This window comes from Temnothorax longispinosus, chromosome 4 (genome assembly GCF_030848805.1).
Source record: "Temnothorax longispinosus isolate EJ_2023e chromosome 4, Tlon_JGU_v1, whole genome shotgun sequence".
Taxonomy (NCBI): Eukaryota; Metazoa; Arthropoda; class Insecta; order Hymenoptera; family Formicidae; genus Temnothorax; species Temnothorax longispinosus.
Genome location: NC_092361.1, coordinates 12,160,264 through 12,179,270, shown reverse-complemented (window position 1 = coordinate 12,179,270; position 19,007 = coordinate 12,160,264). Strand labels below are relative to the sequence as shown.

The window sequence follows — 19,007 nt, the reverse complement described above, 5'->3', positions numbered from 1 at the left end:
TGTAAAATATAATATAATAAAATGCAAAATGTATAAAAATTGCTTATTGTGTATATGTGTAGCTTATAAAATATCTTATCAAATGAGAATTATACGAAAATGTATATAATAACATCGAATTCACGATTTTTTTCCAGGCATACAAATACATCAGTAAACGACTAGGGGAAATTAAGTAGGGCACGTTGAGACATTCAACTCGCTGTATTTCTTTAAATAACACAGGCACACAAAAAATAAAAAGTGTCTTGGCCGAGACACTACACTATAGTGTATTCCCATGTATTTTGACCCGCTGAATCCGAATCCGAAGTCAGAATTGTCAGATTGGCTCTCAGTTCCGAGCAAACCTCAAAACTCAACGAAACAAACACTTTTTTTTTTTAGGTTTGCTTGGAACTGAGAGCCAATCTGACAATTCTGACTTCGGATTCGGATTCAGCGGGTCAAAATACATGGGAATACACTAGTGTAGTGTCTCCCAAGACACTGGCCAAGACACTTTTTATTTTTTGTGTGCCTGTGTAATTTATGCTAACATTCTTTTTAAAGTGATTTCCAGCATAGATTTACTTAAATTTTAAAATTTTCGTAAGTTTATTGATTTAACGTGCTTTACTTCCTAAATAATAAAAAAAATCAATTTTTGAAAAGTGTCTCAACCTGCCCCACTATATAGTGGAGTAGGTATTATTAAATAGGAACAATTATTATATCGATAATAGAATATGGCTATGAGAGTCAGACGCAGTTATCGGTGCGTAGGTGGATCAAAATCACTAATTTATTCCAAATAAGTTCTAACTGCAATTCGGAGACATATTGTATTCTGCATATTGTATATTTTATACGATTGCAGAATTTATAAGGTGTCCTTTCAGACGAAGAATGCTTAAATTTATCTGCCTTGAATTTATTCACAAATCTGCTCATTATTATTATTTCAAAGATATAAAAGGAAAAGATTAAAAGAGAAGAGCTAAAATTTCAAAAATGTTCCACGTTCTTCTCTATTTCTCTCCGAAAGTTTTTCTCGTTCTAGATATATCTCGTCTCGAAAACTTCTTTGACCCGTTTTCTCACTTTCCCGTCGCGGAAGTATCGGGATCGGCTGCTGGCTGGAATCATCTGATCTGAATTGATCTGATTTAGCACATATATGTAAGCGTACGTTATGATATATATGCTGTGAGCTGTGCAATAAAGCAGTAGTATTGCCTGCTTAGAACATATATGGAGGAGTAAAAACCAGTTTCTCGTGTGCATAAATGTAATCTGTACAATATATAAATTGCATCTATGCACACGAAAAAATATTTAAAAAAATTGGACTTACACCACTCTGTTTACCCCTCCATATATAGGCTGCATTCCGATATTCACTGTCAGTACTGCAAATCTATATTTTACGTCACGTTTACTATAGATTTTCAGTACTGAAAGTTGCTGACAGTGAATTTTGGAATGCAGCCATAGTAGGGGGAGTCCGGGAGACTTGACCATAGAGGAGAGTTGAACCACTTCAAATATCTCATTCAAATTTTGAACAAAGAGCTCAATCCGAGCACGTTAAAACACGTTCGTCTCACTCACAGTCGAAACGCACTACCAAAGCGTCATGTCACGTGCTCGGATTGAGCTCTTTGTTCAAAATTTGAACGAGATATTTGAAGTGGTTCAACTCTCCTCTATGGTCAAGTCTCCCGGACTCCCCCTATATATACCGTTCTAAGAGTATTGGTAGAGTATCACTAGTACCTGATTATCTGAACCAGTCTGAACTGAATATCTGACAAGTTAGCGTCGCGCGCTTTCCCTCTTTATTCCTCCATGCGTCTTCGCGTCTGACGCTGTCGCGTCATATTCTCGAGGACGCACCGAAGACGATTTGAAGCGTATTCGCCCGTGACAAGTCGTACGCGAGTTATTATTATCGTTATTATATAGTTAATACCGACCAACTATATAATACTATGGAGAACGTTCGCTCGCCGATGGATAACCTCTTCAACATGTTGTCGGGCTTCAGCGCGGGCCAGGAGAAGGCCCTGAAGCAAGGAATCTACAATGCCGTCGCACTCTTCTTCCTGTGTCTCGTTTCGGCGGCCGGCTACGGCCTCTACATTATCCTGAGTCCCTTCGTCAAACCCTTAATCTGGGCCCTACTGTGCGGCTCCGTTCTCTTCCCGTTCAAGTGTTCGCTGGCCACAACGGTACAGTCTTGGTTCGCCAAAGTGGAAGCGTCGCAGACTCCACTGGTTGTCAACGTCGGCCTACTGCCCGTGCATATATTCGACAATGTCTCCGAGAGAGTAGGTTCCTTTCTGTGGACGCGCATCAAGTATATTGTCTGGGCGGCGTCGCTGGCGTTGCTGGCTGCAGGCGTGTATCATTACACTCCTAACGTGATAACATGTCTTGCCTGGAGGACATTTCAGGTCTTCACCGCCGTCTCTGGATTTTTCATTCTGACGTGCAACGTCTTTACGGTATCCTCATTCTGCGTCCAGTAGTTTTCTCCTCGCTTTGTATCGTCCTGTAGAAATATCGTGAACTCTCTTGCTTGTTCGAATAGTTAATCAGATTTTATCTTGCAGGTTTCAACTATACTCATCGGCTACTTGACAATTCTGTATATTTACTGGACACCGTCAAACTCGATTCGTTTTCGCTACAGTTCCTTCGTGATATGGTTCATCATCAGCATGTATCTGTCGAGCATAGCAGGGGCTTACCGAGTCTTAGTCTTCACCGCTCTCCAAATCCTCTGTGCAATAGGATTTATTTACGAAGTAATACTCATTATGGACAGTCATGAGCTGAATGGCAGGCACTTGACATTCTCGCAGGCAGTGCGTTTCGCTTTAACAAACGACCTATTGCCGAGCTCGCAAGAGGATAAATCCTCTTCATCGCAGGGTGACGACCGGGCAAACGACTGTATTCCCGAAAGCGAGAGCGTGGATACGTCGATTCGCTCTCGAGAAGAAACGGGAAGATTGGCGTCCGCTGATGTGGCGAGTATCGAGAGAATACGTAGCACACCGAGACTCAGCGTAAAGTCAATGTCTTTAGATACGGACGCCGGTTTATCCTCCACATGTAAACCTGCGCGTAACATACATTCTATAACTCGTGCGACATTACGCGACCGTTATCTGCTCGGAAAAATAAGGGGCGAATTACGAACGTCTCTAGATATGCAGGACGACGAGGTCGACACCGACAAATACATGTATGGGGCGCTATACGCGTGTGCCGGTATGCTTCTCTGGAAACACAGGTGGATCGCGCACATTCTGGTGATCCCGCTGGTACATTATATCGTCAAGCAATTGGGTAGCTATTTCGGCTTTTGGGAAAGGATACTCGGGTATTGTGACTCGACGATACGAACGCTCAAGTCGTGGTTCATGGAACGACATCAAGCGCTTATACCGTCCAATATCAGAGGTCTCTACAAAGTAAGCATTATTGTAGATGAGAAGCTGAGAAACGTTCTGAAAGGCTCCGTTAATGCGGTAGCGACTACATCCGTTATACTTGGCTTGATCGTTTTCACCACTTGCGCATCTATTTTCATCACGATACAGGTATGCGACAAACACGTGTTTGTTCATTATATTATACTGTTTGTAAGGTGTTCCCGGGTTAAACGGCGAAACTTGAAATATGAATTTAGAAACAAGAAAAATTTTCCTTATGCTCGCAAACGCTTCGTTCAAGAGATATTGACTTGTGAAGATACCGAATTAAGAACGAATAATTTTGAAATAATAGAGGCTTTTCCTTTTTACTGTTTAACAGTACCTAATCAAAATTTACAGTAATTAAAATTGAATTATTCTCTTTACTCTACTTAACAGTAATTAAACTTAAAATAATTATTCTCTTTACTGCTTTACTGTAATCAAAATTTGAGTATTACATATTTTGTTCAGTATTATGTTGAGAATGATGGCTTCCAGCTAGGAGACAAGCGTTACACCTATCGGTGAGAGAACGAGTGGCTGACATTGTGCGTCTGTCATTTCTTCATACGCTTGCACTAGTCTCCGTTTTAATGATTGAAGGTCATTAACAGGCATTTCATACATTTTTTGCTTGAGAACACGCCGTTCAAAAAATCTATTGGTGTTAAATCATTTTGAACGAGATATTTATTACTTAAATTTTGATTACTGTAAAGCAGTGAAGAGGATAATTATTTTAATTTTGATTGCTGTTACAAGGATAATTATTTTAATTTTTATTTAGTAAAGAAGATAATAATTTTAATTTTGATTACTGTAAATTTTTATTACTGCAAAGAAAATAATTCTTTTAATTTTGATTACTGTTTAGCAGTAAAGAAGATATTTATTTTAATTTTGATATTGTAAATTTTGATTATTGTAAATCAGTAAAGAGGATAAACTTACATTATTTCAGAATTGTTTATTCATAATATTTCTGTAATTTCAGAAGTAAATATCTCTTGAACGAAGCGTTTGCAAGCATGCCTCTAGAGGAAAATTTTTTCTTGTTTTGAGATCCTAAATTCATATTTCAAATTTAACCGTTTAACCCGGGAACACCCTGTATACTGTGTTATTGTATAATTGTACAACAGTCGATTCTACGGTTGATTCTACAGTCGATTCTGTCTGTTTTAGATCTATGCGGAAGGCTTGCATCTTGTTCAAGTAACGGGCGAGATATTGAATTCCACTTTGATGAACAATCCTGATATTGATTGGGTTCCAGAAAAGTGGGAAGAGTCCGTTAACAGTGTTTTAGATAACGCATATACATATGGACGAAGCGCTATCTCGGATGGAGTAAGATTTACTTTGTTTACTTATCCACTTGCAAACGTCAAGCTTACTTATCCAGCTTGTTTAATTCAGATTCGAGGTCTCATGAAAGATCTCGAACCGACGAAAGCGGAGCAGATGGAGAAGAAAGTCTTGGAGCTTTGGGATCGTCTCTATCAGGCGTGGATGATGTCCAATACGGATCCGGATCTTGTGGGTCCTACTGTAGATGTTATGTCTGCGTATATCGCTTGGGAGAGCTTCAAAGAAAGCTTTGGAAAAACACCCCTACGTAAATACTTTGCCTCGAGAAATTTTTGCAATTTAGCATTATTTATTACATTACACTTTTGACTCTTTTTTTTACGTAGAATTGTGTTGATTGTGTCTATTGTAGTAAGGCCCAGTTTTACAAGTGTCGGTTAACGTTTAACCTTAGATTAACTCACTCTTTGTCTCCTTCTAACGTCCCCCTTAGAAAGAGACAAAGAGTTAATCTAAGGTTAAAAGTTAACCGACACTTGTGAAACTGGGCCTAAGGACACTGCTTTGTGTATAATATAACAATGGAACGACATTGCTTCTCCTTTTAGATTTTTTCAATATGACTAGCATACAGAATTTTGCCAAAGAGAATATTGGCATTTTGATGTCGGTGCTTGACTCTCTCTGGGGCATCGTCAAAGGCAATATGTCTGTGATACTGACAGTTTTCACAGAGCTGTTTTATATCGTACTCATGAGTGGATCGGCGGTACTTAATTTTGTACTCAGCACGGTATGCAGCATATTTTTGCAAAGTTGTACTTTTATAAAGGAAAAGAAAAGACATGAGATGTAATAATTTGTTATATTTCAGGTTGTGTTCTTTACAACTTTATTTTATTTGCTCAGTTCCAGCGATAAAACTTATAAACCCATCGAATTGACAACAATGTTTAGTCCTATTAGTTGCCACAGGTAACTATCTGATATCTGAAATTTGACTTGTGCTCTCCCTTTCTCATGTAATATTTTTGATTTTATAAAATTATTTTCTTTTAACAAGCACGCTTCATGTGGAAGGGTAAGTTAGTCTTTGTATAATGTGATCGAGTTAATATTTATTTGGACGTTACTGCCGTGAAATACGTAATCGCGCGCAGCGAAAACATTTAAGATTTAGAAACAACATCGATTTTGTCCAGGTTTGCTGTAGCGTTACAAGAAGCGGTAATTGGAGTATTCGCGGCCACCTTTAAACTCGCTTCCTTCTTCGGCATGTGGACGTGGTTCATACACAATTTATTCCAAGTAAAGATTGTCTATTTACCGTCGGCCCTCGCGACCATGTTGGGGGCAGTTCCTTTCTTAGACGCGTACTTTGCCTGCATCCCGGCTGCCATAGAACTTTGGTTTACTCGTGGATCGATGATTGCTGTCACCTTTTTTCTCTTCCATTTCCTCCCATGTAACATAGTAGTGACGGAATTTTATAAGGAGATTAAAGGGTAATATTGTGTTTTGTATTATATTCTAGAAATATATCTTCAATCACGCATCGTCTTTACACGCATTTCATTTGTTTCAGTGGTGGACATCCTTATCTGACGGGCCTATCGATAGCGGGTGGAATCTTTTGTTTAGGCGTGGAAGGGGCCATTATTGGTCCTTTGCTCTTGTGTTGTATTATGGTTGTCATCAATTTAAGCCGACGTTACCTGCACTCGCCTGAGGAGGAAGCCGTGCTGTCGACATATCCCAACCATGAAAGAACATCTCAATATGAGCCAAAATAACATTACGGTTTTAATGGGAATCGATATCTCTGTTTAGCAATATCACGAGCTACGGGCTTGGCTCCAGCTTTTGTTATAGAATATATATTAAAAGTTTGATATTAAATATTTCCTGAAAGTCAACGCTGTATGATGGCTGGACTAAACATACAGTGTAAATACAAATGCGAAAGTTGTGCTTTATATACTTTTTTATGTGATAAGAGAACTACAACACAGGTGTCTCAGCTTACGCTTATTAGACTTAACAGATATTTATATTGTATGGATAATTAAAAGAAGTTATTTTATTATTTATGAGCACTCTTAATATAATTTTTTTTTACGAATTTAGTTTTAAACGACAATAGATTTTCAGTCTTCCGCCATCCTTATATCGAGAATTTTACAAAGACAGATCTGCGACAATATCGTTACATTAGGCCTGTTTGTTTTCACTGCACTTCTGAACTAATGCAATAAGTTAGAATGAAAGAAAATATATTTGTTTCATTCTTATTGCACTAGTTCAGAAGTGCAGCGAAAACGAACAGGCATATTTATGACGATGTGATATAAAAACTTATATACACGATACAATTTTAATTTATCACATTTCGAGAACGCTACGTGTTGTTTGTAACGTATTGATTAGTGTTAAGTGTGTAAACAAAAAACGTATAAAAAATATATATATGTGTATATATATATATATATATATATATATATATATATATATATATATATATATAATATATATGTTTATATTTCTCATGTCATATGTGTAACCAAAGATATGATAATAAATTTTCTTAACATTTAATGCACGTATTGTCCTAAATTATAGTTCGTTGAAGCAAAACGCAATGTCCAGTCTAATGTCCACGATAGTCAGTGGAGCCGTAATTGTGCTTATTATTCTTATTGGACTTGAGGTTTACTTACACTATGATACTTACTTTGTATCAAGGAGAATTTGAAGGTATGGAGTATAATATAAATGAAGGAGTTTATTTGTGTCGCGATAAAAAGTTGATACATATAGTATTTATCGTAATTTAAAGGGACTGTATGTACAATTGTTGAAGTAATTTTCAACCGACGCTTTATATACAATGCATTATAGAAGGTTTTGACTAATCTAACTTTGTCCTTTTAACAAAGGAATCATCATCAAAATTGCCATGTGTATTGTAAATATTCGATATATGTGTGAGTTTTATATTGTTCCGTAATAATTCAACTGTGGTTGCTTCATGCGCGTGGAAAATAATTTCTTTCTCTTTTACAAATATATGAAAGCCATTATCCGAAAAACGACCACGTATATTGCCTACTTCTAACCACACGAATAGCGCTATGTTATCTGTCGATAATACAATTTTGAAATCTGCATAATTGGAAAATTTCCCAGGTAAATGATTCTCTTCGATCTTCATCTGAAACGATAAATATTTGCGCATTAACATTTCTCTCTGGCAGCACTTACAATGTCTGCATATCGGACTTTGAATGTGACACAAAATTAATCCGCTTACAGTGACATTGGCTACTGGTACATCTGCGTTTTTTAACGCATCAGGATATATGTAATTGACTGGCGCGATTAGGGATCCAGATTTATTCGTGAGAGATAAAGTGACTATGCAGGATTTTTTGGCGGATTTCAAGGATGACCCACAACCCGCTCGAAGCAGGAACGCGTCTAACCAAAACGATGTAACTTTCATGGCTTTATTAGATTCCTGAAAAAGAATTATAATATTTATACACGGATTATGTATACATGTATCCCTATTACTTTATCATACTCACTATTATAATATCATTGAAGAATAATGCAAATATAGATTTCATGGATTCCCATTTGTAAACATGAAGTTTTACTGTACAATTTGTTAAGGTGTACAATCGATCAGATATTACATATATCGAGAGCTCGTTGGAGGTAGACAAATGTGGTGTAACGATAATGGGCGCGAAGAAATCCTTGGCATAATAATGCAACATTTTCCAGCGACCTTCGATATCTGTAAATATAACATAGAGAGGATTTTCTTAACACATGCAAATAATAGAATAGTTATGATATCTTGTAACTAGAACGATCAATATGATATCGTCATATTTCAATAAAAGAAAGAAAGCGTTATGGAAGCAGAAATCACATTTCCCACACGTTTTATGCATCTATCGTCTCGAGAATTTTGAAAAAAGATCTTATATACATAGAAAAGACTTGTCTAGATTTTTTAATTCTAATTCTAAGATATTAATTCTTTGAATTACCTATGGAAGACCACGAAGGAGCTTGCCAAACATCATTCAGCTGCCAATAGAGAGCTCCCATTGTCATACCCTCACCTAAGGAATTCACCTCTGACTTGGCTTGCCTATACGCTTCCGTCTGTATCTTTATAGAAACTGCTTGATTAACCTGACTGAGGTATATATAACTCGCGAAATCTCGAACGCTGTTGTTACTTTGCGGTATAACAAAGTTGTGCAAGATCAGCAGCCGCATATATTGATTGCCGAGTGGTTGATGTTGTCTGTGTTTTACGAAATCGCTGTTGACATGAAGATCTTTCGTGCTTTCTATAGCAGTCGCTATCGTGTATATCGACGGCCAAGATTGAAATCCATACTCAGAGCAAAATCTCGTCCGAGGATACTGAGTGATATCCCATCCATTTCTGATGTAGTTGTAATAGTGAACTAAAAAGCGGCAAATATTAAGCGTTAATATAACCAATCAAATCTAATTTTAAACTGCCACAAGAAAAACTATTTGCATATTACCGTCACCGTAGAGATTCGAATAAGGATTTACTCCAGTATAATTGTACGTTTCTTCGTATGCTCCGTTGCCTGGACTAGACACGACGAATGGTCTTACAGGATCTAATTTCTCCACTTCCGTCTTCAATAGATTCACGTAAAGTTTCACGTAATCCTCTCTATACACCTGAGCAGAACCGGTTCCGTACCAATTTCCATAAAGCGCTGCCTCATTTTCGTTATTGCCAGCCCAAAGCACGATGCTTGGATGGTTTTTCAAACGTATTATATTTTGTAATATTTCTTCTTTTACACTACCCAGGAATGAGTCGCTCGTGGGGTACATGGCGCATGCAAACATGAAATCTTGCCAAATCATGATTCCATATTCATCGGCCAAGTCGTAAAATAATTTCGATTCGTAGACACCACCGCCCCACACTCTCAGCATATTCATGTGTGTCCCTTTGACGGATAACAACAAGTGCCTGATGGTGTCTTCTTTCGCACCTAGCTCGGGAAAGACACTGGCTGGAATAAAGTTGCTGCCTTTGGCGAAGATTGATACGCCGTTTATGCGAAAATAAAAACTCAATCCTTTCTTCAGAGGTTCCTCCACCAGCTCAACCGTTCGGAAGCCTATACGAATCCGCTTGTATAGTGCATCGTTTGTCGTTGTCACAGTGGTAGTTAAGTAGTACAACTGTTGCTTGCCATAACCATTCGGCCACCAATTCTCAATGGTATCCTGACCAGAAGAAAAAAAGAACCATTAGGCTACAACACTAGAGATACAATTTTGTTTTTATTTGAATGCACTTGCAGGAAACTGGTAAAACAAAATATGAAATAAAGAAAAAAAGAAGATGCAATCAGTATTGTATACATCAAATAATTCTTTTAATAAAAACTGGACTAAAAAACTATTTGATATATAAAACACTATGCAGTGTAATCCCAGACAGCATGCCTGTCCAAAATTGGGATATATTAAAGACATCTTTAAGACGTTTTATGATATGATGTCTTTAAGATGTCTTATGTCCCGATTTTGTCTGGTGCAGTCTGAGATTTTTTTATAAATGTTACAGTATTGATAATTGTTAAAGTTTACCGCAGGTACGATGAGCGAAATGTTAACATTTATGTATTTTCCATTTGCGTCAAATACAACCTCACTGACATTGCTGATAACTTTACTTTGCGAAATATGCAATATCGATGCTATATGACAACTGATTTTCGTGAATCTTTCATCCTCGCTCTGCGTTGCCTCGAGAAATATCGTAACGAGGATGTTCCAGGCATCATTCTCTTTGCGTATGTCAGTCGTAATGTCGTTAATCAATATATCATTTACGGGAATCAATTCAACATCTCTCCTGCAAATTTATTTCTTATATTTATACCAGTAAAAATATATTCGGTAAGAAAACAAAATATACTGTTAAAGATATCGAAAATAAAATATACTGTAAAAGGTAATCAGTTCCTTATTACCAGATGCCAACCGAGGGAAAAGCGGGTCCCCAATCCCATGAGAAACTGGCCTGCATCTTACGAATGTGATTTACATGACATTGTCCGTTGTATTCCTTAGGTACACACACTGGTGGTACAACGTAATTTTTCTTTTGCTCATTGTATAAATCTTCAGCTGCTTTAACAGCTGAATGAAATGTGACTTTCAGTAAATTCTGTCCTTTCTGCATATTTTCCGGATAAAATAATAATTATATTATTCACGCGTATATTTTGTACGATTCTCTTGAGTTCTTTGATTACCTTAATAACATCTGTCACGTCAAAAATATATCGTACGAACATATTTGAACCCTCTCCGACTACATGATTGTTCAAAGAAATATTGGCAAATGTATCAATTCCATGAAAAATCAAGACTATCTTGCGAGCTTTTAGAAAATGTTCACTCACTGAAAATAATGCGTTTAGATTCCGTTCTTAATGTTAACTGTTATCAAATATTATATCTCATATATTCGTGTCCCAACTAATTTACCGCTAAAATTTTTAGTATAAATCACAGATTGATTTCCGACCCAACGATTAGTGATATCGTTTCTTCCATGCAGATTGTTCTCTATTATGTTGTTCTTACGCAAGTCTGTATAAATTCCTCCAGGAACAGTCGCACTGAAATTGACATCTGTAAAACAGAGTAATTGTTAGGTCATTTACGTGAAAGGTAAATATTTCTGAGAAAAGCCGTTCATCATATTTGAAAAAGATTACATGTATACTCTTCTTAAAACTAAGTTCTTGTCTCTTACCATTGTTGCATTCTTCGAAGGGCTTTTTGTCTGGAAAATATATTTTTTATTGCAATTATAATTGCATATATATATATATATATATATATATATATATATATATATATACTATATCTTTACTGAAAAAGATAAGAATTTCTAATAATATTTACCACAAATATTAATGGTCCCTCTCCATTCACCATTTAGGGTTATAATTTGGCAGCGTACACTGATTAATGATGAAATCCACAATGCCAAAATAAAAAACTTCATTTCGGCAGGTGGCACTTACATTGAAGTATGATATAACAATAATCTGAAATCAAAGACTGCAAATAATACAATAGAAACCTTTTCCGAAGTAAGTATTTGTACTTACTCGCCCGTCACTTGTCGCTTTTCGTGAAAACCTACCAATTTCCAATAAAAAACATAGAGATGAGATCACAAGAGCGAACTGTGGCTTATTTATAAAGAGCAGTCTGTTACTATCTAATCCACGGATGCAACGCTTTTTCGTTCGGAGTTTGATTATCATTTTAGATTAGGGCAAAGTTTATCAGTCCATAACCTTGATAACAAGAGAGAGAAAACGATAATATACATAAAATTCACTTTATATTATCTTTTTGTAATCTTTAGACAACATAAAATTATCAATCGAACAAGCATGCCGTGAGCCTCGATCCTCTCTCGATACCTCTTCTCGTTGTTGTTTGCACGAGTTGTATCACGTCTCTACCAGTCTCTACTTTGTAGCTAGGACTAATGAAAACGCCCGAGTTAATTTCAATTGGCATTTTATTTATAAATAACAGACTTCACAGGTATAAAAATATTTTATGCTGATTTACAATTTAGCACGCGTTGTATTTTCACACACAACGATATATATATATATATATATATATATATACACACACACACATTTACATATAGTTAAATCTCTCTCTCACCGCGTAAAATATTATACAAGATTTAATACATGTCCTTAGGAATTTACGAAAGCAACAGCCATTCGTCGATTGCTTTGTCCATGTATCGCGCGTATATTGCAAAGCGTAAAGTTCACTCGAGCCGCTCGAGCGTAGGAATGGAATGATCGTGAACTGTATAGTATTAATCAATACCTCTCTTTTCGACCTCTTATAATCTTTTGATACTGAAAATAGCACTTTATCGCCTGTAACATCGCATCTTTAATAGTGCAACACATCGCCAAATCGTAATAAGGAATTTCTATTTTCTTTATCGTTACTCAAAATGAACGAAAACGTAAAATAAACGAAAACGTGAAAAAAGAATAGAATGAGATACAACATAGTAGTCATGCATTTACTTTGAGGACAACTCAGAATATTTATTCTTTATCAAAAGAGGCTGTACAAAAAAATAATAATTGACAAGTACATTGCGAAATAAATATATGATATCTCGCAATTTGCAATCTTAATTTTGATTACGATCTTTGATGAATTTCAAAATGATTACTCGTCAATCAAAATGTAAATAAGTACCTGGTTTCTGAATTGTGAACGCAAAAAAAAGAGAATTCCCCAAACCGAGCTTTAGAAATCTATCCTTTAGTTAATCTTTATAATATAAAGCAGACTTTATTTTGACAGAATTTTATGTGACAAAATTTTAGTATACGAGAGTGTATGTACAATGTCGAAAGTTGCGATAAATATAATGGCTTCTCTTGACATTGTTGTTCGATTTTTAAAATCGGAAAGTCTATCACTAAAATTGCGAGTTACGAGACATGCGTATACATGTTACTGAATACATGACAAACAATTGTTAAACAAACACAAAATACACATATATCAGTCAGTTCTATGCAATAGCATTTACGTAATTCGTAATTTGCCCCCCCTCCCCAAAAAATTTCTTCGTTTTAAAAATGAAATTAGAGAACACGATTATACATTTCGAGTTCTCATGAGGACGCGAGAACAATCAACGTTTCCTTTTTCTACCAGTATATACATTTTTTTTGCTATTAGATGGAAACTGACCCAAGTAATCTATCTCGGAATCTTTCTGTTCACTGATTGGTATAAAATTGCGAAAGGATGAGGTAGAGGTGGTATTGGTATCTTCAGATCCTAAAGAAAAAGATACACAAATAAAATTAAATGTAAAGAAAATTTGACCAAAATAAAAGATGAGAATTTTTTTGAATAGTCATGAAAGAAAGGTAAAAAAAAGAATGGGATGTCAACACATTTAAATAGAAAATATAAGCCTCTAAGGGCCAGTTTCATCAACGCCGATTAATTGTAACCTTCGATTAAACTCACTCTTCGTCTCTTTTTAACTGTCTTTCTGAAGTGAGTTTAATCGAAGGTTACAGTTAATCGGAGAGGGTGCAACCGCCCCTAACTCGTTAAATTTCCAATACAATCTATAGATCTATTAATCCTTTGTACAAACGGAAATGCTTAAAAGATTTTGTATAATTTCAAGATTCTAAGGTCGATACATAGGAAACCGATGTTTGTTGTGCAAGCCGAATAGAGTTATCTAATGTGTATTACGATAAGATAGTATTTATTAGAAACAAAAAATATTACTAACAGATTATGTAATACTGAACGTACCACGTGAGTGTCTTTGATCATTCCTATTATTTATACACTGCTGAACATGTTCCTCATACTCCACTCCATTATTCGTCTTGTAATTGTTGCATATATTACATTCTAACTGATTCGTGTCGTTATTTGTCTCGAATTGTTCGCAATCAGCGGCATGATCCTCTATCTCGTTATGTGGAAACCACTTATTGCATATAGGACAACTTACATTCTTTGTCGTAGTAGGTACATTTTCGGACTGATTACCATTCTGTGCATCCTATAAATGAAAAAGATTACAAAAAGTAACGATACCCTGTAGAATGTTTGGAGAAAGACAGAAACGGAGGTGAATATTTTATATATATATATATATATATATATATAACTCACTTGATTTATCTCGGCTGATTTATCCTCATCATCGGATAAGAGTTGATGCTCCCAGGCTCCGTTTCTATTCTCTATCCTACACAATTCCTCTTCCTTCCGTTGTTCGCAGAGTCTCAGTCTCTTCTTTTTGTTCCGCCCCTCATCGTTCTCTTCCTCTTTCGCCGTTGCCTGCGTCTCCTTCGCTGTTTTCGACAGTGACAGTCGTTTCTCTCGTAATCTAGATCGCATTTCTCTCGATATCGGCAGCGGCCGAATTTCCACGTCCTCCACCACAACGTCTTCCTCTTCCTCCTCATTATTCCAATCTTCTTCCAGTTTTTGACGGATTTCTTCTGCCGTCATTCTATTGTCTTTCTTTTGAGCTCTTGCCTGTTCAACTTTATTCTCATTAGTGCGCCGCGTCTTTGGAGACGCTTTCGATGTAGCGTTTCCCCGTCTTTGTCTAGTCAGACCTAAACGCGTCTTAGGATTGGGAGGTGTTATTTTTCTAGGATATGCGGTTAATTCAGGCGATACTCTTTCATCTTTTTCATTGGTTCTTTTTTTGGATAAATGTTTAGATTCATTGTCAATATCCGTGTCGATATTATCATCGCTGAAAGACGCGATAATGTCTGATGTTGCTTTATTATGACCGGTATGCGCTTGTTGATTCGTAGCACACGTTACGTTATTCGATTGAGCTCTCTTTTTTTTAACACGAACAAAGTCGTATCGACTGCCGTCTTCGTCCTCGGTGGAACTGTCTTTATTCAGATTAGCGATGAGAGTATTTGCTTTACGTTTACTAGCTCGCTCGTGACCATCCCGGTACATACATTCCGCTGGGATCTGTTCGATCTTAGGATCTGTTAATGGTTTTTTATCCAAGCTACCGTTAGCGGCGCCGACCTACAGAAACAAGGATTAGAATCAGAATAAGATTGAATGAAATAAACAACTATCTTTTTTGTAAACAAATATAATTTATTCAAAAATGCTTCTTGCAGTTTACAGCTTTATTCAATGATTGTGTGTTTTTGTAAACGCTCATGTATATATTATATCATGTATGTTTTTATATAAATCCAATTTTATAGTATCAATAAAAAATATCAAATGTATATGTATGCGTTTTATATGTATTTTGTCTTAATTTGTTCGGCAAAAAATGTCAATGGCTCACAAATAATTTTATATGTACACTTTTATGTAAGTTAAAGTGATGGAAGCGACGTAATATACGATAAGTAATATACGGAAGTTATATGCACTGAATTAGTATAATAACAGAGAGATGTAATAAATACACTTTCTTATCAGATATGGCATATTGCAATACTGTATTGTAGTTCTAAAGAAAAATGTAGAATTACATTACGAGCGACTGATTTTGACAAAAAAAAAAACCAAGATCGAAGATATAACTGCTCGTAGAAAGATTTTTCATAAATGTAACGCCTCTCTCTCTCTCTCTCTTTCGATATAAATTAAACCTTTTCCACAACTCGACTTTACCAATAACTCCAAAAATTTCAAATTAGCACATTTATCGGTGAAATTTAAGAGTTGTGCAGGGAGAATTATTTAAGTATATCAAAACGACATAGAAAGTGAGTATACTTTTAATAATATTGCCTAAACAAATACGAAAATCTTACGTCTAAAAAAATTGCTGCACATAAATAATTCGGCAACACCGAATTGTATAATGACGACCGTGTTAGAAAAATACGTATTAGATACATTCTTTAAAAAGCATAGTTTACTCTCAAGCAAACTTTACTCTACAAGCAAACTTTACTCTCGTTAGCGATACAAATAATATGGGAGGGATTGCAGGGAGGTACCCACCTGAATGGGTGACCCCCATTGAAATATCGAATTGGTAATGGGGCGCCAACTGTACCATAAGTCTGCTATTTCCTTCAAATGCTGGCTCACGGAACGTATTACTTGGTCGCTCTGATCAGAAGACATGTGTGCTTCTTTGCAATGCTCAAACGGTATACGTTCCCGAGTCGAAGATCGATTTGGCTGTCGCAAAGGCACGTCGTTTTCGTTGATGTTGACATCGAGCGGGTTTAATCGCCATCTTTCCAACTTCTGGACGACTTCACCCTGTGCGTCCCGAGCCGTTCTTCTCTCCGTCGCGTTCTGACATTCCCGCGAAACGTTTCCCGATCTCAGCGAGGGATATCGATTTGTACTGTGCGTGGAGTTGGTGCTATCGTACTGTTTCTCGAATAGCTCGTCGCTGTCGGAGCTCTTACGCCTGTGCACAGGGTTCCGTGCTTCGAAAAGGGACGGAGATTCCGGACTGTTGATATAGTGAACGCTTTTACGTTCGTGCATAGTCGGAGACGTGCGATTCAGTTTGTATGAATACGATGGTCTTGGCATCTCTGTGCACTCCTGCAAAGTCACTTCTTGCTGTATGTTTACATCAGATGTAATATCTGATAGGCACTCGTTATCGGAATGTTGTGTCCCCTAAAAAGTTTTACAACAGGATAGTGAATTCACTATTCATTTCTTTGTATTTCTAATTTCTTTCATTATTGTCATTATACGAAATATATGAAATGTTTGATATATTTCAAAGTTGCATGCAAATAACATATACAATTATTATTATTACATACCTCTTGCGTATTTTTATTATTGGAAGCAATGTTTGATGTATCTTGAGACTCATTGACAAATTCGAGTAGTCTTTTCATTTGTTTAAAGGTAATCCCTGGCTCATATATCCCAATACCTAAAGAACAATCAACAAAATGTCAATTACTAACAAATAAATTCTTAGCCTTTTCTTAATCGAGATAAAGTTTTAACTGGTATGTGCTTGCGAGGGTCAAACTGACCCAGATGCATGAACAAATAAATGTTTTTCCATTTTATTAAAAGCTAATGTGATGATATATTAATTTCAGAACTATTACCAGCTTTAAACGATCACACTATGTTTAAGTAATACTCATATATTCCATGTGGTTATACTTTATACTTGAAGCTGAAATTGAATAATGATTAAAATTTATCCAATCATTTTAAATATCCAATCATTTTAAATATTTTTTGTATAACTTGCAAGCTATGCATTTACTAACAAAATAGATTATGCAAAAAAATAATATTTTTTAAAATATGGACTTTTAATTTCTAATGTTCAAAAATTTTTTGTTTAAAATAATTGATTTCCACATGAGCATTTACGTCAAAAAAGTCACGCGAGCACTTACAGGTTAAATTACTTGTGCATTATTGTAATTTTTTTTCTAACGGTAATTAATATAATTCCTGTTGAAACAAAGTTGACTGTGACTTTTGTAATTAAAACTTATTCAATGTTAAAAATCTATAAGTTTATCTATAATATTACTAAGTTTTCAAACTTTAAAGTTAATTTTCTCAAAAATAAACCCACAATTGAAGAAACTTTATTCTACATCTCTTATTTATTTATATTAAAAAAAAAAAAAAAACTCATGCTTAGTTATGTAATTAGTTACATAATGTCTTGTGTATTAAAATACACACATCAAGATACAAGAAATTATATGTAATAATATTAAAAATTAGAAATAAAAATTATCTACGTTCCAAAATTCGACATAAATTCTAGATCGTCTAAATACATCGGCTTAATATGTTACATACATATGCATATATTTTGTAAGTGATCAAAAAATCTCAAAATTAATCCCTTTCTGCAATCAATTCCGATATGCCAATCATCTCCACTGTAAATACATCTGATTACCTGTGAGCTTGCGCTTCATTTCCTCTTCTTCGATTTCCCTCGCGGTTAACCTCTTATTTTTCTCTCGCTCCATGCCGTCGGACATCTCTCGTCGGAGATAAAATGGACTCGTGAAAATCGCACGTCGCACGTTCGTCCTTCCTCCTCTTCTTCTTACCGATATACCTTCGGAGGGACAGAGGCACGGTGCCACAGCTTTATCCCTGGCGCGAGATTTTGATCACCTTAACGAAATGTAAATAAAGAATATTGCTAAAACTCCATATATGCGGTGAGAACGATGAGATGGCAAGCTGCGACGCGGTAGCCAATTGGCGACGCAAAGATTCTCCCCAGCGCGCCTGGCGGCCGCAAGTTGAACTAACGTAAATCAGACAGATTTAAATTAGGCCGGTATTTATAGTCGGTTCTTACCTCATAGAAGTTAAGCCGGACAATTTCGACTTACATTTTTTTTTTACGAATTGATTGTTAGTCGTTTGTTATTGATTGTTAGACTAATTAGAACGTTTGTTAGTTCATAGTTTTTACGTAATCACGAAAATAATTTTTAGTGTTAATTTAGCCGGTAAATATAGAATTCTTTACAATTTTCGATTCAAACCGTGGTCAATCGATGCGGAATCGTTTGTTAGTTCCGAATATACTAATTAAAACGTTTGTCAGATCACGGTTTCGCT

At 35.9% G+C, this 19,007-nt stretch overlaps 2 protein-coding genes across 4 annotated transcripts; one reads left to right on the top strand and one right to left on the bottom strand.

The window, feature by feature from the left end:
* The first annotated feature begins 1,542 nt into the window (after window positions 1–1,542).
* On the top strand, window positions 1,543–6,869 carry LOC139812340 (transmembrane protein 245). Of its 3 annotated transcripts, XM_071777091.1 has the most exons (10): window positions 1,543–1,740; window positions 1,948–2,489; window positions 2,598–3,593; window positions 4,656–4,820; window positions 4,890–5,088; window positions 5,390–5,574; window positions 5,656–5,756; window positions 5,845–5,862; window positions 5,984–6,286; window positions 6,367–6,869. In XM_071777091.1, the coding sequence occupies exons 2-10, from the start codon at window positions 1,974–1,976 to the stop codon at window positions 6,572–6,574; spliced, it is 2,691 nt and encodes an 896-aa protein (XP_071633192.1). In that variant the 5' UTR covers window positions 1,543–1,740; window positions 1,948–1,973; the 3' UTR covers window positions 6,575–6,869. The 3 variants fall into 3 exon arrangements, with proteins under 3 accessions (XP_071633192.1, XP_071633191.1, XP_071633193.1); XM_071777090.1 differs by lacking the exon at window positions 1,543–1,740 and having other exon boundaries at window positions 1,750–2,489; XM_071777092.1 differs by lacking the exons at window positions 1,543–1,740; window positions 5,845–5,862 and having other exon boundaries at window positions 1,750–2,489.
* A 674-nt stretch (window positions 6,870–7,543) lies between these two features.
* Beta-man (beta-mannosidase) lies at window positions 7,544–18,675 on the bottom strand. Its single transcript, XM_071776735.1, has 18 exons — window positions 18,328–18,675; window positions 17,207–17,322; window positions 16,416–17,054; window positions 14,583–15,473; window positions 14,214–14,469; window positions 13,575–13,718; window positions 11,987–12,017; window positions 11,778–11,896; window positions 11,626–11,655; window positions 11,355–11,501; window positions 11,120–11,268; window positions 10,835–11,040; window positions 10,449–10,716; window positions 9,356–10,082; window positions 8,843–9,271; window positions 8,369–8,583; window positions 8,092–8,298; window positions 7,544–7,992 (listed from the first exon to the last, which is right to left on the bottom strand). Exons 1-18 carry the CDS (start codon window positions 18,410–18,412, stop codon window positions 7,690–7,692), a joined length of 4,962 nt encoding a protein of 1,653 aa, XP_071632836.1. The 5' UTR covers window positions 18,413–18,675; the 3' UTR covers window positions 7,544–7,689.
* Between the last annotated feature and the right edge of the window lie 332 nt (window positions 18,676–19,007).

Excerpts from the sequence above, each read along its gene's own strand:
- LOC139812340 (XM_071777091.1), top strand. The coding sequence starts at position 1,974 with ATGGAGAACGTTCGCTCGCCGATGGATAACCTCTTCAACATGTTGTCG. Across the intron at positions 3,594-4,655 it reads CTATTTTCATCACGATACAG|ATCTATGCGGAAGGCTTGCA; the intron begins GTATGCGACAAA and ends TGTCTGTTTTAG. Across the intron at positions 4,821-4,889 it reads GAAGCGCTATCTCGGATGGA|ATTCGAGGTCTCATGAAAGA; the intron begins GTAAGATTTACT and ends TGTTTAATTCAG.
- Beta-man (XM_071776735.1), bottom strand. The coding sequence starts at position 18,412 with ATGTCCGACGGCATGGAGCGAGAGAAAAATAAGAGGTTAACCGCGAGG. Across the intron at positions 17,323-18,327 it reads AATGAAGCGCAAGCTCACAG|GTATTGGGATATATGAGCCA; the intron begins GTAATCAGATGT and ends ATTGTTCTTTAG. Across the intron at positions 11,269-11,354 it reads TTATACTAAAAATTTTAGCG|TGAGTGAACATTTTCTAAAA; the intron begins GTAAATTAGTTG and ends CATTATTTTCAG.